Source organism: Sus scrofa, chromosome 13 (genome assembly GCF_054392235.1).
Source record: "Sus scrofa isolate SSC_HxYL_T2T_F1_AM1 chromosome 13, Sscrofa_HxYL_maternal_Yorkshire_Landrace_v2.0, whole genome shotgun sequence".
Taxonomy (NCBI): Eukaryota; Metazoa; Chordata; class Mammalia; order Artiodactyla; family Suidae; genus Sus; species Sus scrofa.
Genome location: NC_139395.1, coordinates 85,713,387 through 85,726,597, shown reverse-complemented (window position 1 = coordinate 85,726,597; position 13,211 = coordinate 85,713,387). Strand labels below are relative to the sequence as shown.

At 52.1% G+C, this 13,211-nt stretch overlaps 1 protein-coding gene across 2 annotated transcripts in view; it reads right to left on the bottom strand.

The window, feature by feature from the left end:
• Positions 1-13,211, bottom strand: part of NUP210 (nucleoporin 210) — a 90,112-nt gene that overhangs the window by 68,887 nt on the left and 8,014 nt on the right. For both annotated transcript variants that reach the window (XR_014823869.1, XM_021069388.2), the window contains exons 2-3: positions 6,487-6,623; positions 4,333-4,464 (exon numbers count right to left, since the gene is read on the bottom strand). Coding sequence is in view for 1 of the 2 variants with exons in the window: in XM_021069388.2 (XP_020925047.2) it covers positions 4,333-4,464; positions 6,487-6,623 (269 nt within the window). In the remaining variant the exon portion in view is untranslated. The remainder of the gene's footprint in view (positions 1-4,332; positions 4,465-6,486; positions 6,624-13,211) is intronic.

Below are 13,211 nucleotides of genomic sequence, written 5' to 3'. Positions count from 1 at the left end.
GACGTACCCTGGGACAGGGGTGGCTACCACCACGCTTCACCCCAGCACATCCTGGGGTGCATGCACCCATCACAGGCCCCCACTGGGGATGGAAGGTGGCCATAGTCACGGGGCAAGGACAGGGAAGGAGAAGCCAGGCAGGACCCAGAACGTGTGGGGACAGGGCATGGGTGGCCAAGAACCCATCCCAGGAGGCAGGGAGGTGGCAGGGAAGCAGGATCTCAAATCACTGAGGCTCTAAATCCCCAGCACGTGCTAGGACTCCCATGGGACCTAAGTCCAAAGATGAGGTGATGAAAATTTTAAGACAGCAGCAGCAAAGTGTTAAACCAAGCGTGGGGTGCTTTGGAGTGTGAGGCCCTGCATGAAGGGGGCCCTGATTTCCGGGTGACAGAATAAAACCACAGGAGATGCACGCAGCCCCTCACTGTAGCTTCTCAGAGCAGATGGTGAGTGGGAGCCCCTCCCAGCAACAGACTCCAAGACCCATACATTCAGCAGGAATTTGCAGACTTGGGGGAGAGTTAGAGTTAGGTTTCAGGAGCTGCTGCCCGACCCATTGGAAAAGCAGCTGTTAGACCTACTGTGTGCCAGGTGCTCATATTAGCAAGGAAAACCCAGGGTCCAGCCTCCGGAGGCTGCACCTCTGCCCTGGCCCCAGGAGGCCAGTGGGAAAATATTAAGCAATTCAACTTAACAAATATTTACTGGGTGCCCACTGGGCCCAAAGTCCAGCATCAAGCAAAGAACGAGGTGATCCCAATTCTGCCCAAGCACAGAGCATGACAATGCAGAGTAGAAAGTGCCCCGCACCTCGAGGCAGGGCCAGTGGACCACTGAGGGATTTCAGGAGCAGGGGACAAACGTCACCTCAGGCCAGTGGGGAGCACCCTGGAGGAGACTATGTGAAGGGCTGCCCAGAAGGCCAAGCTTCTGAAAGCAAAGAACGGGAGGGTCTGAAAGGTGCCCTGACCAAGACCTGGCATCAGGACAGGGAGGAGGGACACCTGAGAGACCAGAGCCCACCGAGGGTTGCGTGAGGTCCCATGGGATCGGAAGGACTCTGACAACATGAACTCAAGCAGGCACCCCACTGACGACCTCAGATCAAAACAGTACAGCCCAGCCCCTTGAGCAGACCCCCCTGCCCAGGAAATCACAGAAGCGGGAGAGAGTTAGTGTGGCCTTGGGGACAAGAGCTCAGGCAATGGACTCAGACAGCAGCCGCCCCGACTTCCAGCCCATGCTCTGCCGCCCACAAGCTGTGTGACCCTGGGTGAGAGGCTGGAGCTCTCTGGGCTTCGGCACCCTTGTCTGCACAATGCGCTAATGTGTTATTACCATCCACGCTCACAGGGTAGAAGACTGCACTTGTACTGGGCAGAGAGTGCCAAGCATGCAGGGCACCTAATGAGGTTTGCTGAGCCACAAGCAGGGACTCTGACAAACAGCCAATAACCTAGATAAGGTACATCTCCTGAGACGACAGGGTCGTCCAAGGTTACAAAGGTCAAGTTCATCTTTACAGAAGAGACTGACACAGGCTTGGGACAGAGAAAGCAGGAATTTCTAAGGTATTAGTCTAAGCACTTCTGGCCGGGGAGTGAGCCACCTGGAGCTACAAAGGGAGGGCCCTCGATCAGGGCTCTTCCTGAAAGGCCAGTGTGTGCAGGTGAGCCTGGCTTCCACCCTGCAAATGGTCACATGTGCCACCGAGACCTAAGGGTGGGAAGGGTCATCCCCGAGGGTCGCTGGGCACCTGTTCCGCACAGGAATGCCAGGGCAGCCACCTTCCTGCTCCTGACACGTCCACCAACTGCCCGAGGGAAAAGGACGCAGGCCAAGGAAAATGAATGTGACCGAAAATGACTGAACAATAACAAAAATGACAGACGGTAACAGGTGTTGGCGAGGATATGGGGAAACGGGAACCCTCGTGCCTCAATGGTGGGGATGTGAAAATGGTACAGCAGCTATAGAAACACACGCTGGCTGCTCCTCAAAAAAGGTACATATAGTGTGGCCTTCCTATCATGGCTCAGCGGGTTATGAACCCGATTAGCATCCATGAGGATGCAGGATCAGTCCCTGGCCTCGCTCACTGTTAAGGATCTGGCGTTGCTGTGAGCTGTGGTTTAGGTCACAGATGTGGCTCGGATCCTGCATTGCTGCAGCGGTGGTGTAAGCTGGCAGTTGTAGCTCTGACAGGACCCCTAGCCTGGGAACTTTCATATGCCCTGGGTACAGCCGTTAAAAAAAAAAAAAAAAAAGGTACATATAGAGTCCCCATTTGACCTAGCAACTCCACCTCTGGGTGTAGACTCAAAGAAAGTGAAAGCCTGTGTCACACAGAGACTCGAACCCATGTTCACAGCAGCACTATGCACAACAGCCAAAAGCTGGAAGCAACCCAGTGGTCCATCAGTGGATGGGTGGATAAACAAATGTGGCCCAGCCCTACAGTGGAAGATCATTTGGCCACAAAAAGGAATGGAGCACTGACAGAGGCTACAGCATGTGTCCAGTGAAAGATGGCAGATACAGAAAGTCGCATGTTGTATTATTCCACATATACAAATGCCCAGCACAGACAAGTCTGAACAGGAGTTCCTGCCGTGGCACAGCATAAACAAATACAACTAGGAATTATGAGTTGAGGGTTCGATCCCTGGCCTCGATCAGTGAGTTAAGGATCTGGCGTTGCCGTGAGCTGTGGTGTAGGTGACAGACGCAGCTTGGATCTGATGTTGCTGTGGCTGTGGTGTAGGCTGGCAGCTGTAGCTGATTGGACCCCTAATCTGGGAACCTCCATATGCCATGGATGCGGCTCTAAAAAAAAAAAAAAAAACCACTGAGGGGTTTCCATCATGGTGTAATGGATCAGCAGTGTCTGGAACACTAGGACACAGGTTCAATCCCCAGCCCCACACAGTGGGTTAAGGATCCAGCATTGCTGCAAGCTGCAGCACAGGTCACAACTGTGGCTCGGATCTGATCCCTGGCCTGGGGACTCCATACGTCGAGGGGCAGCCAAAAAAAGAAAAAACAACAACACCACTGATGCGTACGCTTTAGAAAGGTGAATTTCATGGCATACAAATCTCAATAAAAATAAAACTTTTTAAAAAGTGACCCAAGACAGTGAATAGAACAGAGTGATCAAGAGCAGGGCTGGCAAACTGTGGCCCCTGGGCCAAACCTAGTGCCGCACCAGTCCCTGGGAATAAAGTTTTGTGAGGACACAGCCACGCCCACTCTTGAGGCAACTGCTTAGAGCCACACTGACACAGCTGAGTAGCTGCCAGAGAGACAGTCTGGCCAGCAACACCTAAAACAGTGAGGACCCTGCCCATTGCAGAAAACATATGCAGATGTCTGGCCAATAGTGAACTCTGGGACGTGACCTAGCCTGGAGCTCAGGTCTGGCTCTGCTGTGTACCAAGCGTGTGTCTGTGTGTGTGTATATCTGTGTGTCTGTGTGTACCTGCGCATATGCATGTATGTGTCTAGGTATATATCTGAGTGTGTATCTGTGTGTGCGTGTATCTATGTGCATGTATGTGTGTATTCATGTATGTATATCTGCACATGTGTGTATGTTATCTGAGTGTATGTGTGTATCTGTGTGTGTGTGTGTGTGTATTCCCCACCTGCACATGAAATGCGTCAGGACGTGTGAGGTGCTCAGACAGTGCCTAGCACAGTATGGCCTCGAACGTGAAACTTTGGTTCCAAGAACAGTGCAAAACTCTAGCAGTAAGCTCCCATTAGCTCAGAGCTTGGGGAGAACCTTCATCTGAAAGATGTCTCTTGTCTAACCCACCTTCTTCCACAGAACCTTAACCTCCACATCTTCCCTCTGTTCTTCCACCGAGAGGTCAGGCTACAGTCAAAGCAGTGTGCCCACCTGCTAAACAGACCTTCCAAGAAGACCCCCCAGCCCAGGGCAGACGCTGCTCTGTTAGGAAGTAAAGGATGGTGCCCCCACTCCATGTACACACACACACACACATATTCTGGGCCAGAAGCCAACCCCAGCCCTCGGACTTCTGCTGTCTCAGCACAGTGACCCAGTGAGGCCTCCCAGCTCCCATGGTGCCCAGACACCCCGTTGGCTTCCCAAAGACGTGCTCTTCCCAGTGAGCCCCCTGCACAAGCACGGCCTCCAGGCCCCATGTGTGGCCAAGCCAGTGCACACAAAAGTGGCCTTGGCCTGGCTGCCACCGGGGCCTGACATCCACTCAGAGGTAGTCCAGACCTCTTCCACGAGGCCCTCCTGGCTGGAGCAGCCCCCAGGGGAGGGAAGCGAGCCTGCCAAGCAGGCAGCCTGACCTTCAGAGTCCAGGGCCTGGACCTTCAGTTCCAGTGGCGAGTCCTCCAGGTAGAGCTCACGGGTGGTAGAGACGATCTGGATGCCATGGATGAGGTCAACGATGGCGTCGCAGCGCAGGACCTGGCCAGTGGCTAGAGGGGGAGGGACGGGGTCAGTAGGAGGGCAGGCCCCAGCTCCAGCACCTCAACCCTGGGGAGCCCAGCCTGAGCCACACACGGTCTGGGAGTCAGCACATGTCCAGAAAGCAAGGCTTCATGGCACTCGCATGGCCCATCCCCAGCATCTAAAGCTATGTGCAACACTCCTCCGGGAATCCCTGGATTTGCCCAGGGTGTAACCACTGAGCCAAAAGACAAGGACTCTGGCAAGAAGCGTCAGCTTCCAAAAGGACAGCACTGTTCTCAAGGCTGGTCCCTGCACTGAGATTAGGAAATACACCCAGGGTGCGTGTGTGTGTTTATACTGTTTCTTTATTTCTTTTTTGCTTTTTAGGGCCACACTAGTGGCATATGGAGGTTCCCAGGCTAGGAGTCTAATTGGAGCTATGGCTGCCAGCCTACACCACAGCTCACAGCAATGCCGGATCCTTAACCCACTGAGCGAGGCCAGGGATCGAACCCACAACCTCCTGGTTCCTCGTCAGTTTTGTTTCTGCTGCACCATGACGGGAACTCCTAAACTGTTTCTTATAAAACTATCAACTGTGATATAGCATAAAAGAGTGTGTGCACACACACACAGATTTTTACTTGCTCCATCAAGATATACAAATGGCATTACCTGGAGAATCATCTAGTATAATGATAACCACATGTGACAAAGACTCATTCTGACCTTTCTCCAAGCATCACATAAAACCCCACATACCCGTAACTTTGTGAGAGCAATTCAGCCCCATTAAGCAAAAGCCTTAAAATTATTCAGGAGCGTATAATACAGCGGTTCTCATTGCTGGAGCTAGGGTGTTCATCACAGCTGCAGCTCAGATTGGATCCCTGGCCCGAGAACTTCCAAATGCCGTGGGTATAGCCAAAAAGAAAGAAAAAAAAATTCATATGCAGTCAAGCTGAAAATCTTTCTTTGGCAGGAAATAACCTAAAAGAACCCAAAATTGTTCTCTATATAAAAGTATTTATTTTCCTATATAGAAACAAACATTTGAAAACAATCTGAATGTCCAATATAAGGGAATGCTTATAGCACGATCTCTTGTTAAAAATATTATGCAGGGAGTTCCTGTCGTGGCACAGCGGAAACATATCTGACTAGGAACCGTGAGGTTGCAGGTTCAATCTCTGGCCTCGCTCAGTGGGTTAAGGATTTGGTGTTGCCATGAGTTCTGTGGTGTAGGTCACAGACACGGCTCAGATCTAGTGTTGCTGTGGCTGTGGTAGGCTGGCAGCTGTAGCTCTGATTGGACCCCTAGCCTGGGAACCTCCATATGCTGTGGGCATGGCCCTAAAAAGCAAAAAAAAAAAAAAAAAAAAAAGAATATTATTTGGCCATTAAAAATAATTCTATAATGGAATTCCCGTCATGGCTCAGTGGTTAGCGAACCCTACTAGCATCCATGAGGATGTGGGTTCAATCCCTGGCCTCGCTAAGTGGATTAGGGATCTGAGGTTTCCGTGAGCTGAGATGTAGGTCACAGACACAGCTCGGATCCCATGCATAGGCCGGCAGCTGTAGCTCTGATTAGACCCTAGCCCAGGAATCTCCATATGCTGTGAGTGCAGCCCTAAAAAGACAAAAAGACCAAAATAATAATAATAATTCTTAACGAAATGGGAAATCTTTCAGATCATGTGAGGTAGCAGGAAATCATGATAGAAGACCAATTGTTTTTCTAAGCATTTATGACATAATATGGTCAATGAAATATGGCAAGTGGAAGACTGCATCACTTTCTTTATTTTGAAGCAATGCCTGTCAAGAGTTGTCTGTGTAACAAGTAATAACTTGGAAATGAAAGCCAGCCTCCACTCAATGGAGGAGCAGCAAGAGGTGCTCGCAGGAGGAACCAGGCTGCGCTGCTTGTGTGGTGGCCCCTCCTATGGACGTGGCCATGGGCTCTGCAGGCCCCAGGCCCGAGGCCTCAGTGGGCTGTTCCTCATTCCCCACCCTGTCCCTGCCAGGGACCAGAGGGCCCTTACTGATGTCCTCCGCGAAGATGATACTGGTCAGGCGGGCAGGCTGGGACAGGCGGGCCTGCACCACTGCCTTCTGGGAGCACTGCTGCTCCTCCAGGCCCAGCGGCTCGATGCCGGCCACCTCCGGCCGGGTCGATGACCTGTGGAGAGAGGACAAGAATTTATTCTCTGGAGCCGCCCAGAGAGGCGGGGCTGGGATCAGAAGCACAGTTGCCCCAGACGCAGGATGGAGGGGGCTGACTCCATCAGCTTCAAGCCCAGCAGAGACGGCCGGGCCCAGGCCCTCCTTGCACACAGCCCTGTTCAGCACTTCAAACAGGAGCCTGGACATGGAAACAACACCATGATCAACAGTAACTTCCAAGACTATTCTACAGAACTGGAAATAACGATGGGAGAAGCCTGCCTGTGGTTCCAGGGAGGAGAGGCCATGTACCTGCTGACTGCTAGGCAGACCTGGAACACGGCAGCCTGTGGGCATTAAGCATCTGTCCCCAACAGGCTCGACAAAGCCCAGAGCTCACCAACGGGACAGCAACAACAGCCATGTGGCCCAGTGCACAGGGACAGCTGTCATTGGGAAAGTGGGTGGAGGGCAGATGGATCTGCACATCCATGAGATGACTTCCCAAGGGGACCCGGCCTTGGAATAACCAGACGAAGGGACAAGGGACGGTGTGACAGGAGGCATGTGGGTCAGGGCCACGGCTTCTCATCTACACACAAGATGATAATAGCGCCTGGCACAGTGAGATGGATGAGTGGGGACCAACAAAGCGGCCACTGCCCTGAAGCGCTGGGTGAGCAGAGGCCACCAGCATCACTGCAGACAGTACCTCTCCCAGGGCAGACTCCAGGTACCACCACACAAAGATCGGTGCTGCGGGGGGCCCTGGGTGGGGAGCTACCGGTGGGCTCCAAGAACAGAGGTAGGGTCATCTGTGCCCTGGGACCCAAGGAGATGGGGTGCTGAGGTCAAGGAGATGGGTGCTGTGGTTGGGGAGGCACTGGAAAGCCACAGTAAGGAGCTTAGGACTTAATCCGAGGGCAACGACCAGCTCCTGGGCCATGGAGCTGGTAAACAATCTAACCCGATGCCCACTTGACAGAGCAGAAGCGGTGCTGACATCAGTGAGTTCTGGGTGGGGAGGTCCCCAGGAGAGCACCCAAGCTCCCAGGGCTGCACTCAGCCAGTGTCCAGCCTGGGGCAGGCTCTAGGGAGGCAGGGCTGCCGCCCCCTCCCTTTTCAACTCACGAGAACATTAACGTTCTGGGTTATTCAGAAGAAAACGTGTAAAAATGGCCTGGTGCTAAAAAGCAGTTGGTGTGAAACAGCCAAAGAGACATCTCCAAGTCAACGCTGACTGTCCCCAAGGCCAGGCAGGCACAGCGGGCTCTGCCAGCTCACCAAGGACACTGGGATGGCACAAACCCAAGGGTACACACCTCTACCCTGGAAATAAACCTCACCCATGGCTGAGGAGAGAAATGTAAGCCCCCAGGGAAATGCACGTGTGGTTCCCCAACGGAGGGACCGCCCCTCCTCAAGGAAAGAGCATTTCAGAGACCACAGGAGGCCACACAGGGCAGGAACGGGCATCCAAACAGGGAGGTGAGGCAGCCCCCTGGGCACCTCTCACCCGGCCATGCAGCTGTCACAGCTTGGTCACTTCCAAGGGGGTCAGAGCTCCCCATGTGTGCACGCGCGTGCACACACACAACAGAGCCAACATGTAAACGAGGGCAAAAATAGAAAACACACAGATCAGACTAAAGAGATGAACACGGTAGAGGACCCTGGCTTGGATACAGGAACAGAAAAGGAAGCTCGGTGGATTAACTGACAATCCAAGTGGTCCCGGGTTTAGGTAAGTCATGTACCAGTGCTCATTTTTTCCTTTTCACAACCTTCCTGGTTTTGAAGGATGTCAACTTGAGGGCAAGCTGAGTGAAGGGTATAAAGGAACTCTCTGGATTATCTTTGCAACCTTCCTATAAATCTAAAATCATTCCCAATTTTTAAAAAATGTTTAAATGACAGGGGAGTGATGAGTGAAGCCAAGCAAAGGATTTTTAGGGCTTTGAAACTATGCTGTATGATACCCTAACAATGTTACAACTTATTACACGTGTCTACATTGGAAGACTGATACCAACTATGAATAGTGTGGACCCTGGATGATAACAATATGTCGGTGTAGGTTCACTGTTTTTTAACAAATACACCATCTGCGGAGGTGGGGGATGCTGAAGGTGGGGAATGCCAGGGCAGGTAGGGTACAATAGTGGAAATTGCTGTAACTTGGCTCAATTTTTTAATAAATCTAAAACTGCCTAAAAATAAAGACCATCTTAAAAAAATAAGACACGTCATCATTTCCTGCTTCTACTTTTGAGAAACAGTGTCTTGTTCAGTGGCCCCTGGGAGCCAGGGACCTGAGCACCCAGTCTGGGCCCTAAATTCCACCCCCACTGAATCTCAGTTTCCTCAAGAATAGAACACTGATGACAAGCTCTTTTCTCACTCCTTCAGGGCAGTGAATTAATCTTGGACAGAATCCCAATAAAGAAATCAATGCAGATAAGAGCAGACTGTCCTAGTTCAAGTCAGAGAAGCCTGAAGTCCCCCTGCCATGCCCAGGCCTTCCTTGAGCTGCCCGAGACACCTGTAGCCCTTGCATCCTGGCAGGAAGCACAGCACCCCTCACTTGGCACCTCTGGGGCTGCAAGGTTATGGCCCTAAGCTGCCCTGTCTGATAGAAACACATGGTGGGTGACATTTAAAGTTTCCTAATTGCAGGAGTTCCCCTCGTGGCCCAGCAATTAATGAACCCGACCAGCATCCATGAGGATTCGGGTTCGATCCCTGGCCTCGCTCAGTGGGTTAAAGATCCAACGTTGCTGTGGGCTGTGATATAGGTCAAAGACACAGCTTGGATCCCATGTTGCTGTGGCTGTGGTGGAGGCCGGCAGCTATAGTTCTGATTGGACCCCTAAACTAGGAACCGCCAGATTCCCTGGGTGCGGCAAGGACGAAAAAAATAAAATAAAATTTCCTAACTGCCTTATTAAAAAGTATCAGGTGAGGAGTTCCCTCCCAGCCCAGCATGTTAAGGACTCAGCTCTGGTACAGCTGTGGTGTAGGTTCAAACCCTGGCCTGGGAATTTCCTCATGCCGAGGGCATGGCCAAAAAAAGTAACAAGTGTAATGAAAAGACTTTATTTTTTAGAGCGGTTTTAGGCTCTCAGCAAAACTGAGTGGAAAGGGCAGAGAGTTCCCATACACCCTCTACCACCCCAACATGAAGTATCCATATCCCCCATCATATGGTGCATTGTCACAACTCATGAACCCACACTGAACTGTCACCACCAGAGTCCACAGTTCACACGAGGGCTCACTCTTGGGGCTGCACATTCCACTGGTTTGGACAAAAGTATAATGACACATGTCCACCATCAATGTCACCCCAAGTACTGTCACTGCCCTAAGAACCCTCTGTGCTCTGCTGAGACACTTTTTTTTTTTTTTTTTTTTTTTTTTTTTTTGCTTTTTATGGCCACATCTGCAGCATATGGAACTTCCAGGGCTAGAGGCATACAGAGGTTCCCGGGCTAGGGGTCTAATTGGAGCTGCAGCTGCCGGCCTACACCACAGCCATGGCAACACCAGATCCTTAACCCACTAAGCAAGGCCAGGGATTGAACCCACATCCTCATGGATACTAGTCAGGTTCTTAACCCACTGAGCCACAACAGGAACTACTTGAGGCATCCTTAAGTTCACATTGCAGAAAAGTACCAGGTGAAGCTAATTTTAATTCCACTTATTTACCTAGCCCAGTGCAGCCCAAACATCATCTTTCAGACACATTGCCCCAGCTGCAGCTCGGCCACTGAGTTCCATGCGGTGAGTGGCCACGGGTTGGGCCTGCAGGTGGACAGCCAGGTGGGCAAGCAGCCCTCCCAGTTCTCCTCCTTGGGGTGACTTTAATTGCTGCCAGGGCCTGAGTGCTCTCAGCAGCTCTTAAGAAAGTCGCTGCTCTTCACACTGAGGGCAGATGCAAGGGCACTAAGTGCAGTGTGAAGATAAGACAGAGCAGCCAAGGCGGCAGCCTGGGACCCACGCCCCTGGGCCTGCAGCAAGATCCAGCCAGAAAACGGGGCCCCCCGAGGGGACACGGCTTCTGCTCCAGCATGGCCTAGATGCCTGCACCTGCTCACCTCAGTTAAGCACCGTGCAAGGGAGCCAGGCTCCACCGTCATGGGCAGCTGGGAAAACTGGAAAGCTTCGGAAGAAAGGCTAAAGTGCTGAGGGCGGCAGCAGATGAGGCTGAGGGCCAGGACTGGGCAGACCATGGGGCGTTCCCCCCACTACCCCTCTCACTAGGACCCGCGCTTGATAGGGAGGGCTCATAGCAACTGTCTCCAAAGGCTTTAAGACAGTCTGGGGTGGTGTTTCCATTACCAGCAGAGGGTTATTTTCAGTCATCTGACTCCATCTGGGACACTCTGAGGCCCTGTGTGCTTTGGCTGTGCCTTTAAGAGCAGCAGTCACCTGCCCTTGGGCGGTGTCTGGTGTCCCTGTCATGGTACAGTTCAGAAAACACTGGGTGAAAAAGCACATCCGAAGGTGTTTGTCAGGGATTATAATGGGAAAGTAAATACTTTCTCAAACTCAGAATAGAGACTGCGGAGGGTGGGGCAGGGAGAACTGGGCGGGGCAGCAAAGGGGCTGAAGCTTTACCCTTAATTTTTATTTCTTACCCCCAAAAAGCCAGGTTGGAAACAGCACATTAACAACGGCTAATTCTTTTTTTTTTTTTTTTTTAAGAGCTGCATCCATGGCATACAGAGGTTCCCATGCTAGGGGTCTAATTGGAGCTACAGCTGCCCGCCTACACCACAGCACCAGCAACGCAGGATCCGAGCCTCATCTGTGACCCACACCACAGCTCACGGCAACGCCGGATCTGTAACCCACTGAGCAAGGCCAGGGATTGAACCTGTAACCTCGTGGTTCCTAGTTGGATTCGTTTCCACTGTGCCACGACGGGAACTCCGACAACAGCTAATTTTGATGGTGGGAATGCAGGTATTCACTATACTCTGCCTTGTCTGTATTACTCTAACTTCTGAATAAAAGACTTCCCTCTAACACTGGATGTAACTTAGAGGACAGCTGTGCCCTCATTTCACAGGTAAGTAAACTGAGGCTCAAAAGGAAGAAAGGGATGGTTTAGGGCCACTCTGAGGGCCAGAGTCAGGACACAGGTGTCCCAAGCCCAACCTCAACATTTCCTACTTTTCAAACCACTTCTTGGCCCTGCAGAAGCACTGAGGCTGCACCTCACAGCTCTGAAACTGCAAGTACTGGCCCAGGGTCTGAGGCAGCTCTCCTGGTGGCGGGGGGCGGGGGTTGGGGGGAGCTGGCCTCCATGTGCAGTTCTGGAAGGTTTCTGCTGCAGCATCCAGCAAGAGGAGTATCACCTTCTCCACTGAGGGAGGATGGGTCACTCTTCACAGACATGATGGTTATCCACCCCACAGGCCCACATCAGGCAGACCCAGATGGAGGGCAGGGAGGAGATAAGAGGGGCTGACAGGCAGCAGCACCTCATGCCTGGCAAACATGGAAAGACCCAGAGACCACAACTACAAGACAGAAGGGTGCTGGGCGAGTGTGATGAATAATTTGTTATCATTCTTTTTTGGCCAGGGAGTTCCCAGGCCAGGGATCAGATCCTAGTCATAGTTTTGACCTAAGCCACAGCTATGGCAATGCTGGATCCTTAACCCACTGTGCCAGGTCAGGGATTGAACCTGCATCCCAGTGCTCCCAAGACACTGCCAATCCCATTGTGCCACAGCAGGAACTCCATAATGGTTGATTTTTGTGTGTCAACCTGGCTGGGCCAAGGAGCCCAGCTACTTGGTCAAATGTTACTCTGCATGTGTCTGAGGGTGTTTGGGCTTGACAGTATTTAAAACAGCAGACTGAGTAAAGCAGACTGCCCCCCAATGTGCTGGGCCTCACACAATCAGCTGAGGCCTGAATAGAACAAAAAGGCTGCCCCATCTGCCAGTGAGAGTCCCTCCTGCCTGACAGCCTTCAAACCTGAACTGAAACATCACTGCATCCTGGGTCTTGAGCCTGCCAGCCTGTGCGTCTCCAGCTGGCCCACTCACGATGCAGATCTCAGGACTTGCCAGCCTCCATGATCACGTGACACGATTCTTTGTAATATACTTCTCTCCCCCTCCATCTATATATACACATATATGGGGGGTAGGTACACACACATATGGCCTACATTGGAAAACCAAACAGGCTCTAAGAGGTTGAGTAACTTCCCCAAAGCCACATAGCTGTAAGTGGCAGGGCCAGTGCTCACAGCCAGGTCTGTGTGACTCCTCCCACCACATGAGTGTTTTCCCCAGGATACAGAACACACAACAGCAGAGAGCAGTGACACCTCCCTCTGTCCCATTTAAATGAACTGCCACCCCACAGAAAGGATGCATGCTAGCTATTCCCTGCATCTCAACTGGCAGTCAGCACTCTGCCTGTCTGCCCCAAGGCCCAGAGGAGGGGCTTCAGGGCTTCCCCAGGCCCCTGGCACACCGGGTGAGGGCGACAAGGTCTTGACATGGCTCATGTCTGCTGGAAGGTGACAGCCCAAGATGGCAAAGTCACTGGGCACTCACCGGCTGTACGACCTTGAGCA